This window comes from Pseudophryne corroboree, chromosome 2, assembly GCF_028390025.1.
Source record: "Pseudophryne corroboree isolate aPseCor3 chromosome 2, aPseCor3.hap2, whole genome shotgun sequence".
NCBI classification, from domain to species: Eukaryota; Metazoa; Chordata; class Amphibia; order Anura; family Myobatrachidae; genus Pseudophryne; species Pseudophryne corroboree.
Window position 1 is genome coordinate 932,966,319 of NC_086445.1, and position 21,206 is coordinate 932,987,524.

Below are 21,206 nucleotides of genomic sequence, written 5' to 3' on the forward strand. Positions count from 1 at the left end.
CCGGTGTTGGTTTGCAGAAGATTGCACGTTCCTGTGAATAGTTATGTGCAGGAGCAGAATATAGATATAAACTGTATTTACTGTACATTAGGTATGCGGCGGGAACCCAGAGGAGACCACCCACAAGTGCATCTGGAACAGTCATCGCCCACCTATTCAAACCGACCTATGACCTCTCCTGCACTCGCCACAGGTTCTATTCCCACTCTATGGGTGTCGTGGACACCCATGAGTGGCAATAGTCCCTGTTAGTCAGCATGCCGACTGTCGGGATTGAGAGACGGCGGGATCGGTATTGTGACCGGCGCTCTCCTGACCGCCGGTTACATAACTACATCCCTGATCAACCAATCAGAAAATACATTATAATCTGCAGCTACAAGTGAGTAGTACTTTTCTTACAGTTATTCTCCCCATACACTCATCAGATTATCGTTTGACAAAATATAAATGAGGGGCTGAACATGAGGAACTTGCTGCCAAACTTCACCTCCTTGATGTAATATTCGCAGTACCATATAGGTGCACTGCGTATATCGGGGGTAATTCCAAGTTGATCGCAGCAGGAATTTTTTTAGCAGTTGGGCAAAACCATGTGCACTGCAGGGGAGGCAGATATAACATGTGCAGAGAGAGTTAGATTTGGGTGGGTTATTTTGTTTCTGTGCAGGGTAAATACTGGCTGCTTTATTTTTACACTGCAATTTAGATTGCAGATTGAATACACCACACCCAAATCTAACTCTCTCTGCACATGCTATATCTGCCTCCCCTGCAGTGCACATGGTTTTGCCCAACTGCTAAAAAATTTCCTGCTGCGATCAACTTGGATTTACCCCCATCATACTTGTATACTTTTGAAAAATAGCATTTCAGGTAGATTGTGAAAGCAACAGATATGAGCGCGGTGTACAGTGGACGTGTACTGCTGTAGCTGAGAGTGGTGTCATAAAACTGACTTACATCCAGGGACGGATTGGCCTTTACAGTTACCGGGAAGGTTCCCTGGAGTTCGACCGAACTGTGGGGGCCGATTGCGGCATCTGGCTCTGCCCCCAGTAGCATGTTACTCACCATTACATCTGGCAGCCGCCAACACCTATGAGAGATGCAGCGTGATGGAGCTCAGACACTCCATACCAGTTCCCAGCAGTCCCACAGCGCTGCACACATGGTGAGTGATATCTCTCCTCATCTGCTGTCCTCTCCTGCTCTCTCTGCCCTCCCACTCTCTGCTACACCCAAGACCCCTTCTCAAACACACGCCAACCCCCCATATGCTCCCTCCCCCCCCCCCCACCCGCGGCACCCCCCCCCCCCCACCCGCGGCACCCCCCCCCCCCCCCCACTTGTGGCATCCCTCCACTTGCGGCACCCCCCTCCACTTGCTGTAGCCCCCTCCCTTACTCGCGGCACCCCCTTCCACCACTCGTGACACTCCCCCTCTCCCACTCACAGTGTAATGTGACTAACGGACCCTGGTGGCTGGCGCAATGTGATTAACACACGCTGCTGGGCGACGCAATGTAACTAAGACACGCTGCAGGGCAGTGCAATGTGACTAACGGACACTGCTAGGTGGTGCAATGTGACTAACGGACTCTACTGTGTGGCGCAGTGTGCCTAACGGATGCTGGTGGGTGGTGCATTGTGACTAAAGGATGCTGGTGGGTGGTGCATTGTGACTAAAGGACACTGCTCTTTGCTTTAATATGATTAACAGATGCTACTGTGTGGCATAATGAGACTAACGGATGCTGCTGGGCGGCGCAGTGTGACTAACGGACGCTGCTGTGTAGCGTAATGTGACTAACGAATGCTGCTGGGCGGCGTAATATGACTAACAGAAGCTTCTGGGCGGCGTAATGTGACTAACGGACTCTACTGAGCGGTGCAGTGTGACTAACGGATGCTGCTGGGTGGTGCAGTGTTACTAAAGGATGTTGCTGGGCGGCGCAATGTGACTAAAGGACACTGCTCTTTGCTGTAATATGATTAACAGATGCTACTGTGTTGCATACTGTGACTAACGGATGCTGCTGGATGCCGCAGTGTGACTAACGGACGCTGCTGGGTAGCGTAATGTGACTAACAGACGATTCTGGGTGGGGTAATATGACCAACAGATGCTTCTGGGCGGTATAATGTGAATAAAGGATGCTGCTGTGCACTGTAATGTCACTAACGGACAATACTGTGCGGTGTAATGTGACTTACGGATTCTGTGTAATATCCAAGTGAGTATTATACTAATATCTAGAGTATCACTGACCTGAGTTGGGAGTGTTGAGAACTCGGGGGTTCTTCCGATGGTCGGGAAGGGGAACCACAGCTGGGTCGGAGTAGAGATGGCCGGATATAGGTTTTCCTCATGCAGAACTTTAACAGTTATAATTGGTGTAAAACGCTAAAGAACTTTATGATGAGAAGGATTTGAACACGATGCTGAAGCACATAGCAGAATGGGAACTTGTGAGCGATGTCGAAAGACACGGAAGAATTTTGAGATCGATGTTTAAAGACACTAAAGAATGCAGAACTTGTGAGCGATGTTTAAAGACACTGATGAACTTGTGAGCGATGTTTAAAGACACTGACAAACTTGTGAGCGGTGGTGAAAGACACTGAAGAATTTGTGAGCGATGTTTAAAGATACTGATGAACTTGTGAGCGGTGGTGAAAGACACTGAAGAATTTGTGAGCAATGTTTAAAGATACTGAAGAATGAAGAACTTGTGAGCGACGTTTAAAGACACTGATGAACTTGTGAGCGATGTTTAAAGACACTGATGAACTTGTGAGCGGTGGTGAAAGACACTGAAGAATTTGTGAGCGATGTTCAAAGACACTGATGAACTTGTGAGCGGTGGTGAAAGACACTGAAGAATTTGTGAGCGATGTTTAAAGATACTGAAGAATGAAGAACTTGTGAGCGACGTTTAAAGACACTGATGAACTTGTGAGCGATGATGAAAGACACTGATGAACTTGTGAGCGATGGTGAAAGACAGTGAAGCATGAAGAACTTGTGAGCGATGTTTAAAGACACTGGTGAACTTGTGAGCGATGGTTAAAGACACTGAAGAATGCTGGAGACGCAGAGGTCTGTGCGGCAAAGAGGTACCAGAGCTTGTAAGCAGTAGTAGGAGTCACTTTGCCCACCGGAACGCTGGAGTTTTCAAAGCAGTAGCAGGTAACCATATAGACAGGAGCACTGGAGTCACTTTCAGGGAAAGAGAAGATACTCAGGCGCCGGGGCTCTGCCCGGCGTCTGCTTTTGAACTTCCCGCCCCGGTTTGATTGGCGGGGAGGAAGAGAGCCAATGACATCACCCGCCCACCTCCGTGGACGCTGGACGTGCCGGCGCCGCCCATTCCCTGGAAGACCGCCGGGACCAGCGGCAACGGACGCCGGGACCCGAAGCCCACCAGTGTGGACGACCGCCAGGCGACCTAGCGCACCCGGAGAGGTAAGCGCGGCGGCCGCGGCGCTGTGACATAGAGGTAAGTATTCAGGCAGGGATCTAATGTAGTAACTTGTCTCTCTCTTCCTAATCCACAGGTCCTTGTAATCTCGATAGAGAGGCGAGAAGGGAATCTTACACAAAGAGGTTTATTCACTGTTGTCAGTTCACGTTGGAATTTCTGAATCTCAATAATAACTTCGTAATATTATTGAAGCACACTGTTTGTACAACAGCATCCAATTTAGCAATATTAACAACCCTATGCAATGGTACACCAAACAATAAAAACTATTTTATTACACCACCTCAGAGTCTTCTTACTCAGGAGTCAAAACAGAATTACCTGTGTCCGTACTAGCAGAGTACATTTTATAACAGATACATAAATGGTTACCGTATGCATGTTATCTTTAATACACGAGATCAGAGCTCTAATATTGATCAGTATGAGCATGCTTCAAATTTAATTAAACAACCAAGTTCATCTGTATATACTTTTGGTGGTGCACATGAGTTGTCTTTTACTCCTGTCTCCTTTTAAGAGTTAATGAGACGATATAAGTAGTATTAAAGAGCGCTCATTTCAAGGTAAGCTTGAGACAAATGCAACTGAGATAAAAGGTTCAATAAGTTGTCGTTTTAACATTGAAGTTTGTAGGGGGATGGATGTCAAGCAGGACTTTACTAGCAGAACTGGCTCAACAGGGTTAAAATCTCAGTATCACGGCTGATAGGATTGCCAGCTTTTACTCTTGCTTAGGAAGAAGTACCACAATCTGTTGATGTGCATTACATTAAATCCTACAGGGTTGAATCACTCATTTACTTAAGTTCTGCTCAATGCAAATATAACTGTTCCTGTGTAATAGGTAATATTGCAGCAGGGTGCCTTAGTTTACTCACAAGTACAGAAACTGCTTTATTCTTTGTATAGTTAGTGTGTAGTGAACTGTGGTGACTCACAGTAACTGAGTATTGCTACATCTGTTTGCAGTGATACCTATCCAGTAGTAATGGAAGTGCTGTGCTGTAGACAGCTGTTAGTGCAGGACCTGCGCTGGCTTTCATGCTCCAGTAGGCTGGTAACGCTCCCCACTGCCCATTATTGTCCTAATTTGGGGAGTCTAGGCCCGTCTCCCAGTCCGCCACCTGCCTTTAATAATACACACAGAGGGATGGCAATTTCACCTCTGCTCTACCGGTCACTATTGGGAACTGCTCCTGCCGCTGTCACTCTTATTACAAGCACATCCCCAATCTTGTCTTGTATGGGGGATGAGTCACATTACTGTCCATTGCGGGAGGAGGGTCCGCCTCCATCTTCTCAGTCACCTCAGCACACTACTGACGGCATAGGTCTCCTCTCAAGGTCAGTTACCTCACCTCTGCTCTCACCAACTGCCTTTCTCCCAACTGTCACTGACCTCTCCACCTGACTGGTCATGTGACCTGCTCCTGAGCAGTTGCCGGGGCTGCTGGGAGATATGGTCTGTCAGTTGTATAATGACATACACCTTCGTGATGCAAAATGTCTGACATAATACTGCTCATAGTGGAGTATTACATACAATCCCACTGAAAATATGCTTGTCCCCACACATTGTATAACATCAGCCAACAATATTACAGTAAAAACATTTAAGTACGGTTTCCCTCATATGACCCGACCCTCAACACTGACCCTCTCACACATATTGTTGCCTTGGTTTCGCTTTCAACTTATAAACTTCTTACCTTTATTGGGACATAATCTCTGGGTTTGAGACAAAGTTGTGGGCTTTGATTGTTAGGAGTTGGGAGACAGATTACCTTTCTCCCATAACTCACAAAGAATTGACAGATAATTTTGCTAGTGTTCTCAAAGCGCTCCATTCATCACAACTTCAAGAGACACATGTCAAATGCACGCACAGAGCCTATATTACACCTGGCCAACGGAAACATATGGATGGTCATTCCGAGTTGTTCGCTCGTTGCCGTTTTTCGTAACGGAGCGATTAGGTAGAAAATGTGCATGCGCATGGTACGCAGCACGCATGCGCATAGTTATTTAACACAAAACTTAGATTTACACAAGCTCGAGCAACGTTTTTTCAATGCTCGAGTGATCGTAGTGTGACTGACAGGAAGTGGGTGTTTCTGGGCGGCAACATGGCATTTTCAGGGAGTGGCTGGAGAAACGGGGGAGTGGCTGGCCGAACGCAGGGCGTGTTTGTGACGTCAAACCAGGAACTAAACGGACCGAGGTGATCGCAATCTAGGAGTAGGTCTGGAGCTACTCAGAAACTGCAAGGAATTATTTAATAGCAGTTCTGCTAATCTTTCGTTCGCTATTCTGCTAAGCTAAGATGCACTCCGAGAGGGCGGCGGCCTAGCGTTTGCAATGCTGCTAAAAGCAGCTAGCGAGCGAACAACTCGGAATGAGGGCCATGGTCTCTTCTGAGTCTGGGAACTGTCTAAAATGCGGATCTCCCAATGCTTTGTTTCTACATTGTTTTTGGAACTGCCCTAACATAAAGAAATTATGGTACAAGGTATTATTGTTTATTAACTCCACATTCCATCTCAAACTAAAGTTGAACTGCAAAGCAATGCTTGGCCTGATCTTTACGGAATGGGGCATCCCATCATATCTCAAACACCTTGTCCCGTTACTTTGTTATTCTAACTTTGGGGAAAAAGTTGATTCTTACTAATTGGATTGTCAAATCTCCTCCTAGGCTTGAAACTTTACGTTCATGCCTTATTCGTACCTTATATTTGGACCGCCAGTCCACTTTGCCCAAAGTTGAATGTAATGTTATACGCTTTTACAAAAAATGGGGCCCGTTTATAGAATCTTTAGATTCTTCTCAGCAACAACATGTGCTATCTCTATTTGATTCAACAAAATGGTTCTTACTATGCCGCATTACCATTGACCCTTAAAACTGACTGCCTACTCTATTAAGGTTTGTCTCCAAGTCTGTTTCGTGAACTCACTTATTTTTTATTTCTTTGCTCTCCTCATGTTACTTTCCTGTCACTGAAAAGCTTTTTGTGTTCTTTACCGACATAGGCTCCGCACCCTATGTCCCTCCCTTTCCAGTCTGTCCTTGTTCTTGTTCCTTCTTTGTTTATTTTCTCTATTTTATTGATTTCCTTATACATGCAATTTGTACAGGTACATTTTCTTACTTGATTGAAGGTTGATTCCTTGGCTCTGTCTTTTGCCTTTTTTAAACTTAGCCTTCCCTACTGCGGAATCCTTTTGACCATTGTATTGTACTTTTCTTCGTAAGAGACAGCATGTTATACCTGTATTATCTTCTACCATGCCTGGATGTCTTCTTTGTCCCATTTCCGAGACTGCACAAATGTATGTATCTTTATTTGCTTCATTATAAAAACTCAATAAATATATTTTTTTTTTAAAAAGTACGGTTTCCCATCACAAAAGGTTGAGTGTAACTATGCATAACATTACAAGAAGCTCTACTTTAACTTTTAGATATATAACTCTACCATCAACATTAGTGACACAGTCAGTTTGTTATATTGCATCAGTAGCTTCAAACACTTTTGAATTCCTAATGCCAGAATCTAATGTGGGGAAATTACTTTGTGTCTCTTTCTGGACTTTCTAGATGCCTGTTGCAAAATTTGGGCCACTTAAACTTGAATCTATAACAATGTATTTGTATTCTGGGACTCCATAAGTCTCTAGAACAGACAATATGGGCTTTGTAGCTGCAACACAATGTTCCTCAGGAATTACATATGTCAACCCTTGCACAACAATTTCCTGGTGATTCTGTTCAGGAAATCCCAACCTTTCACCTATGGGTGAATTGGCAACTCTTTAATTTTCTTTCTGACAATCACCAGCACACTAACTTGATTGGCTGTAGTGGGCCACACTGCTATGGATGTCAACCATTCTGAGGCTGCAATGAGATGGTGGCTCTTGAGGAAATTGTGATCTAGCTACTTCCTGCAGGCTCTGTTGCATCAATCCACTTGGTTTCTCTAAATCTTGACCAGCTGTTCTTTCACATAATTCATCCTGCAATCGGACATTCGGATATTGTTGTCTGTGTCCATATGGTTTTTCTGAATAGTGTGAATAGCGGGGTTCACTACGATATGCCGGCGGTCGGGCTCCCGGCGACCAGCATACCAGCGCCGGGAGCCCGACCGCCGGCTTACCGACAGTGTGGCGAGCGCAAATGAGCCCCTTGCGGGCTCTCTGCGCTCGCCACAATACGGGCACGGTGGCGCGTTGCGCGCGCCACACTATTTTATCCTCCCTCCAGGGGGGTCGTGGACCCCCACGAGGGAGAATAAGTGTCGGTATGCCGGCTGTCGGGCTCCCGGCGCCGGTATGCTGGTCGCCGGGAGCCCGACCGCCGGCATACTGAAGACCACCCGAATAGCGAGGTGTCCAATAAGGCTGTAGTGGATTTGCACTTTCTGTCCCATTTTCCACTTCTTCGGGATCCCCTCCATCTTCGTGGAATTGCCAGTTTTGTTGATAGTGACGTGGAGGATCTCTGTGGCATAGATAGTGCCGATAAAGCTTGTGATTTGTGGCATATCTGCTGCCTTGCACCAGAACACCACCTGGACCAGTTACATTAGCTGCCTGTAGACCCTTTTCTCCATTCACAACATCAAACTCAACCATTTCTCCTCTATCCAGGCTTCAGAAATACTTTCTGACGTTGTTCTCCTTTATGGCAGTATAATGTACAAACACATCTTTCTTGGTGTCATGCCGATTTATGAAGCCATAACCATATTGCACATTAAACCAAATGACTTCCCCCATTACTTTTCTCGCAGTGACTTCATGCCCTGGGTCTGTAGCTGGTGTGGCTACCATCTCAATTTGATTCTGGACTACAGGACAAATGAGCTGTTCTTCATCAATGCTCCAGTCTGTCTCTCCTCTGCACTTTGCTTGTTGCTGCATGAAATACTTCAATTGCTCTGACATTTCAGTTATCCTATGGGTCAGTAATTAAAAAAATCAGTCTTTGGGGCCTGAGAACCCTGCAACTTCTTCCAGGGTGTACGTATCCTTGATTTCCCGCTTTGCAGTCTTTGAGGGGTATTCCTTTTCTTGGTACCCTAACCTCTCAGGACAGGACATTTCTTGTCTCTGTAATGTTCCTACTAACTTAGTTGCAGCTTCTTTGAAGCACAAAAATTAGTTATTGCTGTAGTTGAAGGAGACGTAAATGCACCCTCACAATCTCACTGTGGGATCCCTCTACAAGCTGATTAATCAATATCTCATCTTGTCGAAGTCGAAAATATTATACCCACATGCATCACGTACAAACACCACACAGAGTGGCCTCACGCATTGTACATTGGCTCACGAAGCCCTGCGTATTAGCGCATACCCGCACGCTGCGTACATTGGCTCACGAAGCCCTGTGTATTAGCGCGTGGTATAAGTAAATATGGTAGCATACGCAGTCGCATGGAAAAGCCACAAAGACATATCTGACACTTTATCCACATAATGCATAATTTACACATAGCCTACACACACCACACCAGCGAGTTACATTTACTTTAGAAATGGAACAATAGAGATATTCAACTTTACAGGATATGAGGGGACAGAATTAGGTTAGGACATAGTGTTTGGTATCCAGATGTACAGTATTTCAGGGGCTACATTCCAATTGCAGTTTGCAGAATATAAAAAACAATTAGCCACCAATGTGCGCTGTTAATAACATATAGAGCAGCTGGGGATCAACTCAAATGGTGTTCATCAACCACCAGAAATGCAATTTGGACAGAAGAGTGAGTGATTTACCCTGCGCTTATCTGTTAAAACACGTGTACATATTCCACCTCAGTGAAAAGAATACAATATTCCACACACATAAAGAATCAAAATCAATACTGAGCTTTTTTTGTGCAGGTAATACGAATTCCTATCGCAGCTTTTCCACAGTGTTGTAGGCCCACTCTTTTTTGCGATTAAACCTAAAACAACATAAGCGCTCCTCCCCACAATTGCTCAAAAAAGCATGGGAGGAATGAGCACAAAAGAAAACAATAATAGTGCAGCGTTCTTTAAACCAGGGACACCAGCTTTAATAGAATGCACTTACAGCATATAAGTTTTGCAACGGCATATAGAAATCCTTTCAAGATAGACACAACTGTAAAGGACATCAGACGAACCAACGATTCTTCTGAGGAAGGATCCATTGGGATTCGAAAACGCGTTTAAGTGTGAGCAGTGGCATTACCTGTGGGGACATTCCTTGGCGCTGGACATTTAACTTGGAGGGTGAATACAGTATCCGGACTTGCTGACCACCTTCACACCTGTTCTGGGAACAACAGTGCAGCTCCGTGAGATGTCCTTTGTGTAGCCGTGGTTGCCCCTAATAGGATGTTTATGCCATCTTTTAATCTATTTGTTGTAAGTGTATTTTATTAAAGTGAGTGTTTGTACAGTAAAGAACGCTGCACTATTATTTCTATTATTGTGCTCATCCCTCCTATGCAAATTGAGGGGAGCGCATATTTTGTTGCAGATTGCAGCATAGAGAAGAAGATTGCACCACTCTTAAGAAGAATCGTTTGTTCGTCTGATGTCCTTTACAGTTGTGTCTATCTTGAAAGGATTTCTATATGCCGTTGCAAAACGTATATGTTGTAAGTGCATTCTATTAAAGCTGGTGTCCCTGGTTTAACGAACGCTGCACTATTATTGTTTTCTTTTGTGCTCATTCCTCCCATGCTTTTTTGAGCAATTGTGGGGAGGAGCGCTTATGTTGTTTTAGGTTTAATCGCAAAAAAGAGTGGGCCTACAACACTGTGGAAAAGCTGCGATAGGAATTCGTATTACCTGCACAAAAAAAAGCTCAGTATTGATTTTGATTCTTTATGTGTGTGGAATATTGTATTCTTTTCACTGAGGTGGAATATGTACACGTGTTTTAACAGATAAGCGCAGGGTAAATCACTCACTCTTTTGTCCAGTTTGCAGAATATAGCATACTCCTGCGCATAACTATGTGCAGGAATACAATATTAATATCACACTGTAATTACTGTACTCCTGATATTCGGCGGGAACCCAATGGAGGACATCTGCAAGTACACCTGGACCAGGCATCGCCCACCTATTCAAACCAACCTATGACCCCTCACATACTGCAAATGACCAACCCTTTGACCTATGAAAGAAGAGGTTACAGTTTCCTTTGTACTATGTTATGGACAATTGTATAAAGCCAGGCCTCCTGGCCGGTCCCAGTCTAATTCTCCGAAGGTCAACTTGCTAGACTGACTGAGGACCGGATCCAGGTGGCGCAGGCGAACAAACGTATGTACTCTTGGTTGTAGCTTTTCTCTTGTATTATTGTATTTCCGTGTGTATCCCCTTTTAAGTAAATATTTGTTGCTGCATTGGACCACAACATAACATATACAATTGGTGTTGCATTCCTTTCCTGTTAGGGGTTAAAGTGTATTCACCCACACGTGTAGTTGCATTCTGCTCACTGCGTGTCGGCGTGCCTACGCAACGTATGCACATTTTCTAGAGGTTTATCGCATACACTTAGCGGCCGCAGCGGCTCGAACCCTTGTGTAATGAGGTACTGCTTTTTCCTGAAAGTTAAACGAACTTAACAGTTGGCGGCTTGTCCGGTTCACCACATACTTACAGACTTGCAGGGCATAACAGACTTTTTGTCTACCAACAAAGGATGGAGACGCGTCTTAAGTAATTTTGTATTGTGTTTAAAACCATCTCATGTTGTTAGACCACGTCTGTTCTGTATAGTCTTGGAGGTGCTGGTGCGAACCAAGGGACAAACAGGAAAAAAGCTGTTTTTTATTGTGTGTGTAACTTTTGGCGCGAAAGCGTGCACAAAGCGTACCGATAGTTTGCATACATTCTCACATATTGTTGCCATAGGTTATAATAGTCATTATAGATCTGTATAAAGTCGGATACGTTTATTTGTTATATATTTGATATAGTTTGTTAAGTGAGTAATTTTAAATAACACGAAACACAGTTCCGGCCTAAACGTTTAGGTAAACACTCAAAAGAGAATTACCTTTGGGGGTAACTTCCAGCGAGTGTGAGAAACAATTGTGTATTGTGTAAGAGGGCAGTAGCATTTTGTTCACATTTATCGTGATAAGTGTGGTATATTTAGGCGCGAACGCACGGTAATCACGTGGCACGTTGTGTGGTAAGCGTACGGGAGTGCGCACGTAGCGCGGGAACACACGGTTGCGTGCATACGCACGGTTACGTGATGCAGCGAGCGCAAGTTATAACCACACAATAGCAGTTCGAGATAAGGCGGGGTAAAGGATTTGTAGTTATACCATAGCAAATAACTATCCGATTTCTCTGACGTCCTAGTGGATGCTGGGAACTCCGAAAGGACCATGGGGAATAGCGGCTCCGCAGGAGACTGGGCACAACTAAAGAAAGCTTTTAGGTCACCTGGTGTGCACTGGCTCCTCCCACTATGACCCTCCTCCAAGCCTCAGTTAGATTTTGTGCCCGGCCGAGGTTGGATGCACACTAGGGGCTCTCCTGAGCTTCTAGAAAGAAAGTATATAATTAGGTTTTTTATTTTACAGTGAGACCTGCTGGCAACAGGCTCACTGCAGCGAGGGACTAAGGGGAGAAGAAGCTAGCTTGGGCTTCTTAGGCTACTGGACACCATTAGCTCCAGAGGGATCGACCGCATGGAACTGGCCTTGGTGTTCGGTCCCGGAGCCGCGCCGCCGTCCCCCTTACAGAGCCAGAAGCAAGAAGAGGTCCGGAAAATCGGCGGCAGAAGACATCAGTCTTCACCAAGGTAGCGCACAGCACTGCAGCTGTGCGCCATTGCTCCTCATACACACTTCACACTCCGGTCACTGAGGGTGCAGGGCGCTAGGGGGGGGCGCCCTGAGCAGCAATAAAAACACCTTGGCTGGCAAAAATACCACAATATATAGCCCTAGAGGCTATATATGTGGTAATTACCCCTGCCAGAATAAAAAAAAAAAAAAGCGGGAGAATAGTCCGCGAAAAAGGGGCGGAGCTATCTCCTTCAGCACACTGGCGCCATTTTCTCTTCACAGTGCAACTGGAAGACAGCTCCCCAGGCTCTCCCCTGTAGTTTTCAGGCTCAAAGGGTTAAAAAGAGTAGGGGGGGGCACTAAATTTAGGCGCAATATTGTATATACAAGCAGCTATTGGGAAAAATTCACTCAATATAGTGTTAATCCCTAAATTATATAGCGCTCTGGTGTGTGCTGGCATACTCTCTCTCTGTCTCCCCAAAGGGCTGTGTGGGGTCCTGTCCTCAGTCAGAGCATTCCCTGTGTGTGCGGTGTGTCGGTACGGCTGTGTCGACACGTTTGATGAGGAGGCTTATGTGATGGCAGAGCAGATGCCGATAAATGTGATGTCGCCCCCTGTGGGGCCGACACCAGAGTGGATGGATAGGTGGAAGGTATAAACCGACAGTGTCAACTCCTTACATAAAAGGCTGGATGACGTAACAGCTATGGGACAGCCGGCTTCTCAGCCCGCGCCTGCCCAGGCGTCTCAAAGGCCATCAGGGGCTCAAAAACGCCCGCTCCCTCAGATGGCAGACACAGATGTCGACACGGAGTCTGACTCCAGTGTCGACGAGGTTGAGACATATACACAATCCACTAGGAACATCCGTTACATGATCCCGGCAATAAAAAATGTGTTACACATTTCTGACATTAACCCAAGTACCACTAAAAAAGGGTTTTATGTTTGGGGAGAAAAAGCAGGCAGTGTTTTGTTCCCCCATCAAATGAGTGAATGAAGTGTGAAAAAGCGTGGGTTCCCCCGATAAGAAACTGATCATTTCTAAAAAGTTACTGATGGCGTACCCTTTCCCGCCAGAGGAAAAGTTACGCTGGGAGATATCCCCTAGGGTGGATAAGGCGCTCACACGTTTGTCAAAAAAGGTGGCACTGCCGTCTTAGGATACGGCCACTTGAAGGTACCTGCTGATAAAAAGCAGGAGGCTATCCTGAAGTCTGTATTTACACACTCAGGTACTAGACTGAGACCTGCAGATAGTGCTGCTGCAGCGTGGTCTGTAACCCTGTCAAACAGGGATACTATTTTGCGAACATAAGACGTCGTCTTATATATGAGGGATGCACAGAGGGATATTTTGCCGGCTGGCATCCAGAATTAATGCAATGTCCATTCTGTCAGGAGGTTATTAGAGACCCGACACTGGACAGGTGATGCTGACTTTAAAAGGCACATAGAGCCTTATAAGGGTGAGGAATTGTTTGGGGATGGTCTCTGGGACCTCGTATCCACAGCAACAGCTGGGAAGGAAAATATTTTACCTCAGGTTTCCTCACAGCCTCAGAAAGCACTGTATTATCAGGTACAGTCCTTTTGACTTCAGAAATGCAAGCGGGTAAAAGGCGCTTCCTTTCTGCACAGAGACGAGGGAAGAGGGAAAAAGCTGCACCAGTCAGCCAGTTCCCAGAATCAAAATTCTTCCCCCGCTTCCTCTGAGTCCACCGCATGATGGGGGGGGCTCCACAGGCGTAGCCAGGTACGGTGGGGGGCCGCCTCAAAAATTTCAGCGATCAGTGGGCTCGCTCACAGGTGGATCCCTAGATCCTTCAAGTAGTATCTCAGGGGTACAAGCTGGAATTCGAGGCATCTCCCCCCCGCCGTTTCCTCAAATCTGCCTTGCCGACAACTCCCTCAGGCAGGGAGACTGTGCTAGAGGCAATTCACAAGCTGTATTCCCAGCAGGTGATAGTCAAGGTGCCCCTACTTCAACAAGGACGGGGTTACTATTCCACACTGTTTGTGGTACCGAAACCGGACGGTTCGGTGAGACCCATTTTATATTTGAAATCCTTGAACACATACATAAAAAAATTCAAGTTCAAGATGGAATCGCTCAGGGCGATTATTGCAAGCCTGGAGGAGGGGGATTACATGGTATCCCTGGACATCAAGGAGGCTTACCTACATGTCCCCATTTACCATCCTCACCAGGAGTACCTCAGATTTGTGGTACAGGATTGCCATTACCAATTCCAAACACTGCCGTTTGGACTGTCCACGGCACCGAGGGTCTTTACCAAGGTAATGGCAGAAATGATTATACTCCTTCGAGAAAGGAAGTTTTAATTATCCCGTACTTGGACGATCTCCTTATAAAGGCGAGGTCCAAGGAGCAGTTGTTGGTCGGAGTAGCACTATCTCGGGAAGTGCTACAACAGCACGGATGGATTCTATACATTCCAAAGTCACAACTGGTTCCTACCACACGCCTACTGTTCCTGGAGATGGTTCTGGACACAGAACAGAAAAAAGTGTTTCTCCCGCAGGAGAAAGCCAAGGAGCTGTCATCTCTAGTCAGAGACCTCCTGAAACCAAAACAGGTATCAGTGCATCACTGCACACGAGTCCTGGGAAAAATGGTAGCTTCTTACGAAGCTAAATTCCATTCGGCAGGTTCCATGCAAGAACCTTTCAGTGGGACCTCTTGGACAAGTGATCGGGATCGCATCTTCAGATGCATCGGCTGATAACCCTGTCTCCAAGGACCAGGGTATCTCTACTGTGGTGGCTGCAGAGTGCTCATCTTCAAGAGGGCCGCAGATTCGGCATACAGGACTGGGTCCTGGTAACCACGGATGCCAGCCTTCGAGGCTGGGGGGCAGTCACACAGGGAAAAAATTTCCAAGGACTTTGGTCAAGTCAGGAGTCGTCCCTACACATAAATATTCTGGAACTGAGGGCCATTTACAATGCCCTAAGTCTGGCAAGGCCTCTGCTTCAAAACCAGCCGGTACTGATCCAATCAGACAACATCACGGCAGTCGCCCATGTAAACCGACAGGGCGGCACAAGAAGCAGGATGGCGATGGCAGAAGCCACAAGGATTCTCCGATGGGCGGAAAATCACGTCTTAGCACTGTCAGCAGTGTTCATTCCGGGAGTGGACAACTGGGAAGCAGACTTCCTCAGCGGACACGACCTACACCCGGGAGAGTGGGGACTTCATCCAGAAGTCTTCCAACTGTTGGTAAACCGTTGGGAAAGGCCACAGGTGGACATGATGGCGTCCCGCCTAAACAAAAAACTAGAGAGATATTGCGCCAGGTCAAGAGACCCTCAGGCTATAGCTGTGGATGCTCTAGTGACACCGTGGGTGTACCAGTCAGTTTATGTGTTCCCTCCTCTGCCTCTCATACCAAGGGTACTGAGAATAATAAGAAAACGAGGAGTAAGAACAATACTCGTGGTTCCGGATTGGCCAAGATGAGCGTGGTACCCGGAACTTCAAGAGATGATCTCAGAGGACCCATGGCCTCTGCCGCTCAGACAGGACCTGCTGCAGCAGGGGCCCTGTCTGTTCCAAGACTTACCGCGGCTGCGTTTGACGGCATGGCGGTTGAACGCCGGATCCTGAAGGAAAGGCCCCAACAGAGGAATTTCAACTGGGTCGATTTCTGCATTTCCTACAAGCAGGAGTGACTATGGGCCTGAAATTAGGCTCCATTAAGGTACAGATCTCGGCTCTGTCGATTTTCTTCCAGAAAGAACTGGCTTCACTACCTGAAGTTCAGACGTTTGTGAAAGGAGTGCTGCATATTCAGCCCCCGTTTGTGCCTCCAGTGGCACCTTGGGATCTCAACGTGGTGTTGAGTTTTCTTAAAATCACATTGGTTTGAGCCACTTAAAACCGTGGATCTAAAATATCTCACGTGGAAAGTGGTCATGTTATTGCCAGGCGTGTGTCAGAATTGGCGGCTTTGTCATGTAAAAGCCCTTATCTGATTTTCCATATGGATAGGGCGGAATTGAGGACTCGTCCCCAGTTTCTCCCTAAGGTGGTATCAGCTTTTCACTTGAACCAACCTATTGTGGTGCCTGCGGCTACTAGGGACTTGGAGGATTCCAAGTTGCTGGACGTAGTCAGGGCCTTGAAAATTTATGTTTCCAGGACGGCTAGAGTCAGGAAAACTGACTCGCTATTTATCCTGTATGCACCCAACAAGCTGGGTGCTCCTGCTTCTAAGCAGACTATTGCTCGCTGGATTTGTAGCACAATTCAGCTGGCGCATTCTGCGGCTGGACTGCTGCATCCTAAATCAGTAAAAGCCCATTCCACAAGGAAGGTGGGCTCATCTTGGGCGGCTGCCCGAGGGGTCTCGGCTTTACAACTTTGCCGAGCTGCTACTTGGTCAGGGGCAAACACGTTTGCAAAATTCTACAAATTTGATACCCTGGCTGAGGAGGACCTTGAGTTCTCTCATTCGGTGCTGCAGAGTCATCCGCACTCTCCCGCCCGTTTGGGAGCTTTGGTATAATCCCCATGGTCCTTTCGGAGTTCCCAGCATCCACTAGGACGTCAGAGAAAATAAGATTTTACTCACCGGTAAATCTATTTCTCGTAGTCCGTAGTGGATGCTGGGCGCCCGTCCCAAGTGCGGATTGTCTGCAATACTTGTACATAGTTATTGTTAACTAAAGGGTTATTGTTGAGCCATCTGTTGAGAGGCTCAGTTGTTTTCATACTGTTAAACTGGGTATGGTATCACGAGTTATACGGTGTGATTGGTGTGGCTGGTAAGAGTCTTACCCGGGATTCAAAATCCTTCCTTATTATGTCAGCTCGTCCGGGCACAGTGTCCTAACTGAGGCTTGGAGGAGGGTCATAGTGGGAGGAGCCAGTGCACACCAGGTGACCTAAAAGCTTTCTTTAGTTGTGCCCAGTCTCCTGCGGAGCCGCTATTCCCCATGGTCCTTTCAGAGTTCCCAGCATCCACTACGGACTACGAGAAATAGATTTACTGGTGAGTAAAATCTTATTTTTAAAAAGCAAATTACAATAATAGTTTGTTTAAAGTGTACTACCTCTGGAATATACGCAAACGTGATTTGTGTATAGTAAAAGGAATTTTTCGCTGACTCTCAGGTTATCTACAACAAGCGATGCCACCTCAAAGAAAATATTCTACCAAATATCATGGACCCATACCACTGGATGGACGCTCTGTAATTGGACTCCTCATCTTATAAGTCATAGATAATTATCATGGTTTATTACACAATATACTTCTAAACACCAACACTATCACCAACTTTATACCATTTTTTTACTTCAATCCGGTTTTTAAAAGATGGCGGCTTTTGGCTGTGCATTCCACGGCCGATATCCAAAATGGCGGTGCGTTTCACTGCCCACAATCGATATCAACACTTCTATATCACTTTCACTCTCAACTCCATATTTCACACCCCTTTTGAATACTCATGTAATTTGATCACTTCACGGTAGCAATCCTATAATCGGAACCAACAAAACACAATAATTAGTTGGTCACTTCCTGGTTTACAACGGAAGTGACGTCACGAAAATGTCGGTGCGTTCCACAGATCGATCTAAAGGGTTTACTTTTCATATACGGATCACTTGTATTAATCTAATCTTCTGTCCGGCCACATTTTAGTTTCTTCTATACACACCGGACTCAATATATCATAACATTATCACTCCGCTGGTCACTTTTTCTTCTACAGCGGACGGGATACAGCTAAAATGGCGGTGTGTTCCATCGCTTTTGTAGACGACAGTGAGTTCAAGCATGCGTTCCACCATCGTTTTAATAGACAGGATGAGCGCATCTGAGCCCATTTTCCTTTAATATTCCACTCAGTAGTTAGATCTAACTATCCACTTCACCACTGGGTGTTTATATAACTATATGACCTTTTTCCACCGGTCTCTATATGATAAACCATGAGCACAGGAAGTGATGTCATAATTACTGGACACAAACAGCGACTTCCCTCTGGTATAAATGGAGCCTCCAGACTCACTGTGTATATCCCCTTGATGAAGTCCAGACACTAACGGACGAAATGCGGTGTATGCTTTGCAGATATCTCCTTTATGGACAGATAAGCTTTATATATTTTTTAATCTTGTACATGTGTTTTTCAGCCATTCCTATGTCATTTTTTTTTATATATTAAATGTATGTATTTTAAAACTTTGCACTGTTAAGGCTGATAATTGATCTAATTGGGAACAAGCTGGTTCACTAATTATGCCTTACAATTCCAGACAGTGATATATGACATGTTTACGAATTGTACACACTATGTTTGCTATTTTCTCTTTTATTTACATGTATTAAGATCCAAATGATGGTTGTCTGATCAATGCCTCCTTAAACCAAATAAGTGATCCGAGCCAAATTTATTATCTCCTGTACCTGCTCTCACCTTATAATAGCTACACTTTTGTGTGCTTGTATTCTCTATTTCTTGCATTTTATTTTATATGTATACCCAACACTGTTTCCTGTTTCACAAGCTGCCACTCACACAATGTATGAGGAGTGTTTCTATTGACTTCAGGTGCATATATGCTCTACGCGATTCAGTACCACGGATTGTACTCTAGCGCCGTAGCTTCTGTTCTAACACTATTTACTTTGGTTACTGCCTATAGGCAGCTAGTACTTGTGATTTAATGATAATGTTTAAAAATCAAGGTCACGAAAAAAGAAATGACCTCTGTCACCAAATATTTAATGAAGGCACCACAAGTGCCGATAAAAACAATTTTAACGACAATGATATGGATTCCGTATTTTGGGAAGCCGAAAGACTACTTACCAGGGAAATTAAAGCATGGTGGGAGATAAAAGGCCTGGAACAATACATAGCCGTTAATAGGATACCCAGAGGCCTAAGAATTTTGAAAAGACCCACTTTTGGCCTAGAAAACCACAAATTTATAAGTAATTGGGATGAGATCCTACATAACTGTTCAATCAACCTAATGAAACTAATCATTATGGAGAAAAAGAAAACTCTTGTTAAGATTGAGGAAGACCTCAAAATAAAAGAACAACAACTAACCATACATATAGATAGAGAGGAATTTAAAGCAAATGACTTAACATTAACTAAAAAGCTTGAACATATCGAGGAAGATGTCATCAGAGGGAAACAAAATAAATTTTTTAGAGATAAACAAGATTACATCCAAAATAAAATACACAACTGGAGCAGATTTCAAGACACCAGATACCAATCCATCCCTGCATATCAAGACCCAAGAAGAAAACAATAGAAAACGACACCCCACCAAAAGCGGAACTACCACCCAGGTCAAGATCGACAACAAGGACAACAGGGAAGAGAGAGAGTAAACCCAATATTTCCAAAAGCTGCGGCCATAAACAACAGACTCTCGGTCCTCTAAAGACTCGATTCAAATAGTGATTCAGATTTTTTGTCTCCGGACCCCACTACAGAACTCAACTTTCCACAAGAAAAACATTCTTCAGGGAACGACTCAAAGGAAACTCCCCCATGAAAAGAGGCCCCCAGAAGAAGAGGAACCCGGGGCGGGCATAGGAAGAATCAACAAAAGACGTTATCTCCAATAAAAGACTCTGCTGAACAAGGCATATTCAATCTATCCAGTCACGTCCTAACTAAATCAGAAATTTCCTTATTGAGCCTTAAGTTTGCCCCACCAAACAGATGAATAAATTTGACACCTTCATCGGTTTAAATAAATTCTCAAGATCCTTAACCCTGAAGAGACATTTCGCTAGAAAAGAACATAATCTAGAACCGACAGAACACTCGAAATCAGGTCTCAAACAAAAATCAAAATTCTATCCACTTGAATCAAAAGGGAATCACATCACTGTATTCCATGAACTAGTGAAAAAAGACATATGTGATACCGAATTAAAACCACAATCTCACTTTTAATCTAAAGAATAAAGAAAAACAAGCACTCAGAAACCTTCAGGAAAATCATGATCTCATCATAAAGCGGTGGATAAGGGAGGAGGTATTGTCCTCCTCGATAGAGAAGCATATGAAACGGAAGCCTATCGTCTCCTAAATGATGAATCTTCTTACAAGTAAATCCCACAAGACCCCACAAATTCCTCCATAGAAGAATTAAGAATAATACTTCTACACTATTTTCACAAAAACATCCTTGATAAGAATTAATTTCAATATTTGATGATGACAACACCGGTAATTCCAATCTTTTACTATCTTCCCAAGATACATAAGACCTTAAACAGACCGCCAGGAAGACCAATCATATCAGGGATTGATCCCCTAACAAGCCATTTGTCAGAATACATCGACATCTTCCTGCAAAAATATGTGACTACATTGCCATCATTTTTGAAAGACACCACCAGTATAATCAATATTCTTTCTAATGTAGAATGGAAGGATTCCTATCTGTGGATCACCATAGATGTACAAAGCATATATCTATGGTGCATGATGCAACCTGCACATCTATGGTGCATGATGCAACCTGCATTATACATAAGAAGGGAATAGAAGCTTGTAGGAGATTCCAGACAGGGACCATGAAATGTCAACTATCCATAAAAATGCCATATGTGACTTTATGAAGTTTACACTAAGCCACAATTATTTCATCTTTCAACTAACCTTTTTCCTACAAATTTGCGGGACCGCAATGGGTACGACATTTGCACCCAGTTTTGCAAACCTGCTAATGGGCTCTTGGGAAGATGACTGTATCTACAATAACAATCCCTATTTGGAACACCTGATCGTCTATAAACAATACATAGATGACATCTTGATTATTTGGGAAGGAGATGACGAGCTGTTTAGAGAATTCTTCAACTCACTTGCAATCAACCACTACAACTTGAA

The 21,206-nt window shown here is 44.8% G+C and overlaps 1 protein-coding gene across 1 annotated transcript in view; it reads right to left on the reverse strand.

Annotated features, from left to right (window-relative positions):
* Window positions 1-4,869, reverse strand: part of TBC1D23 (TBC1 domain family member 23) — a 365,222-nt gene extending 360,353 nt beyond the window's left edge. Inside the window, exon 1 of the mRNA XM_063956244.1 lies at window positions 2,273-4,869. Within this exon, the coding sequence (XP_063812314.1) occupies window positions 2,273-2,373 (101 nt within the window). The 5' untranslated portion in view covers window positions 2,374-4,869. The remainder of the gene's footprint in view (window positions 1-2,272) is intronic.
* Window positions 4,870-21,206: the final 16,337 nt, after the last annotated feature.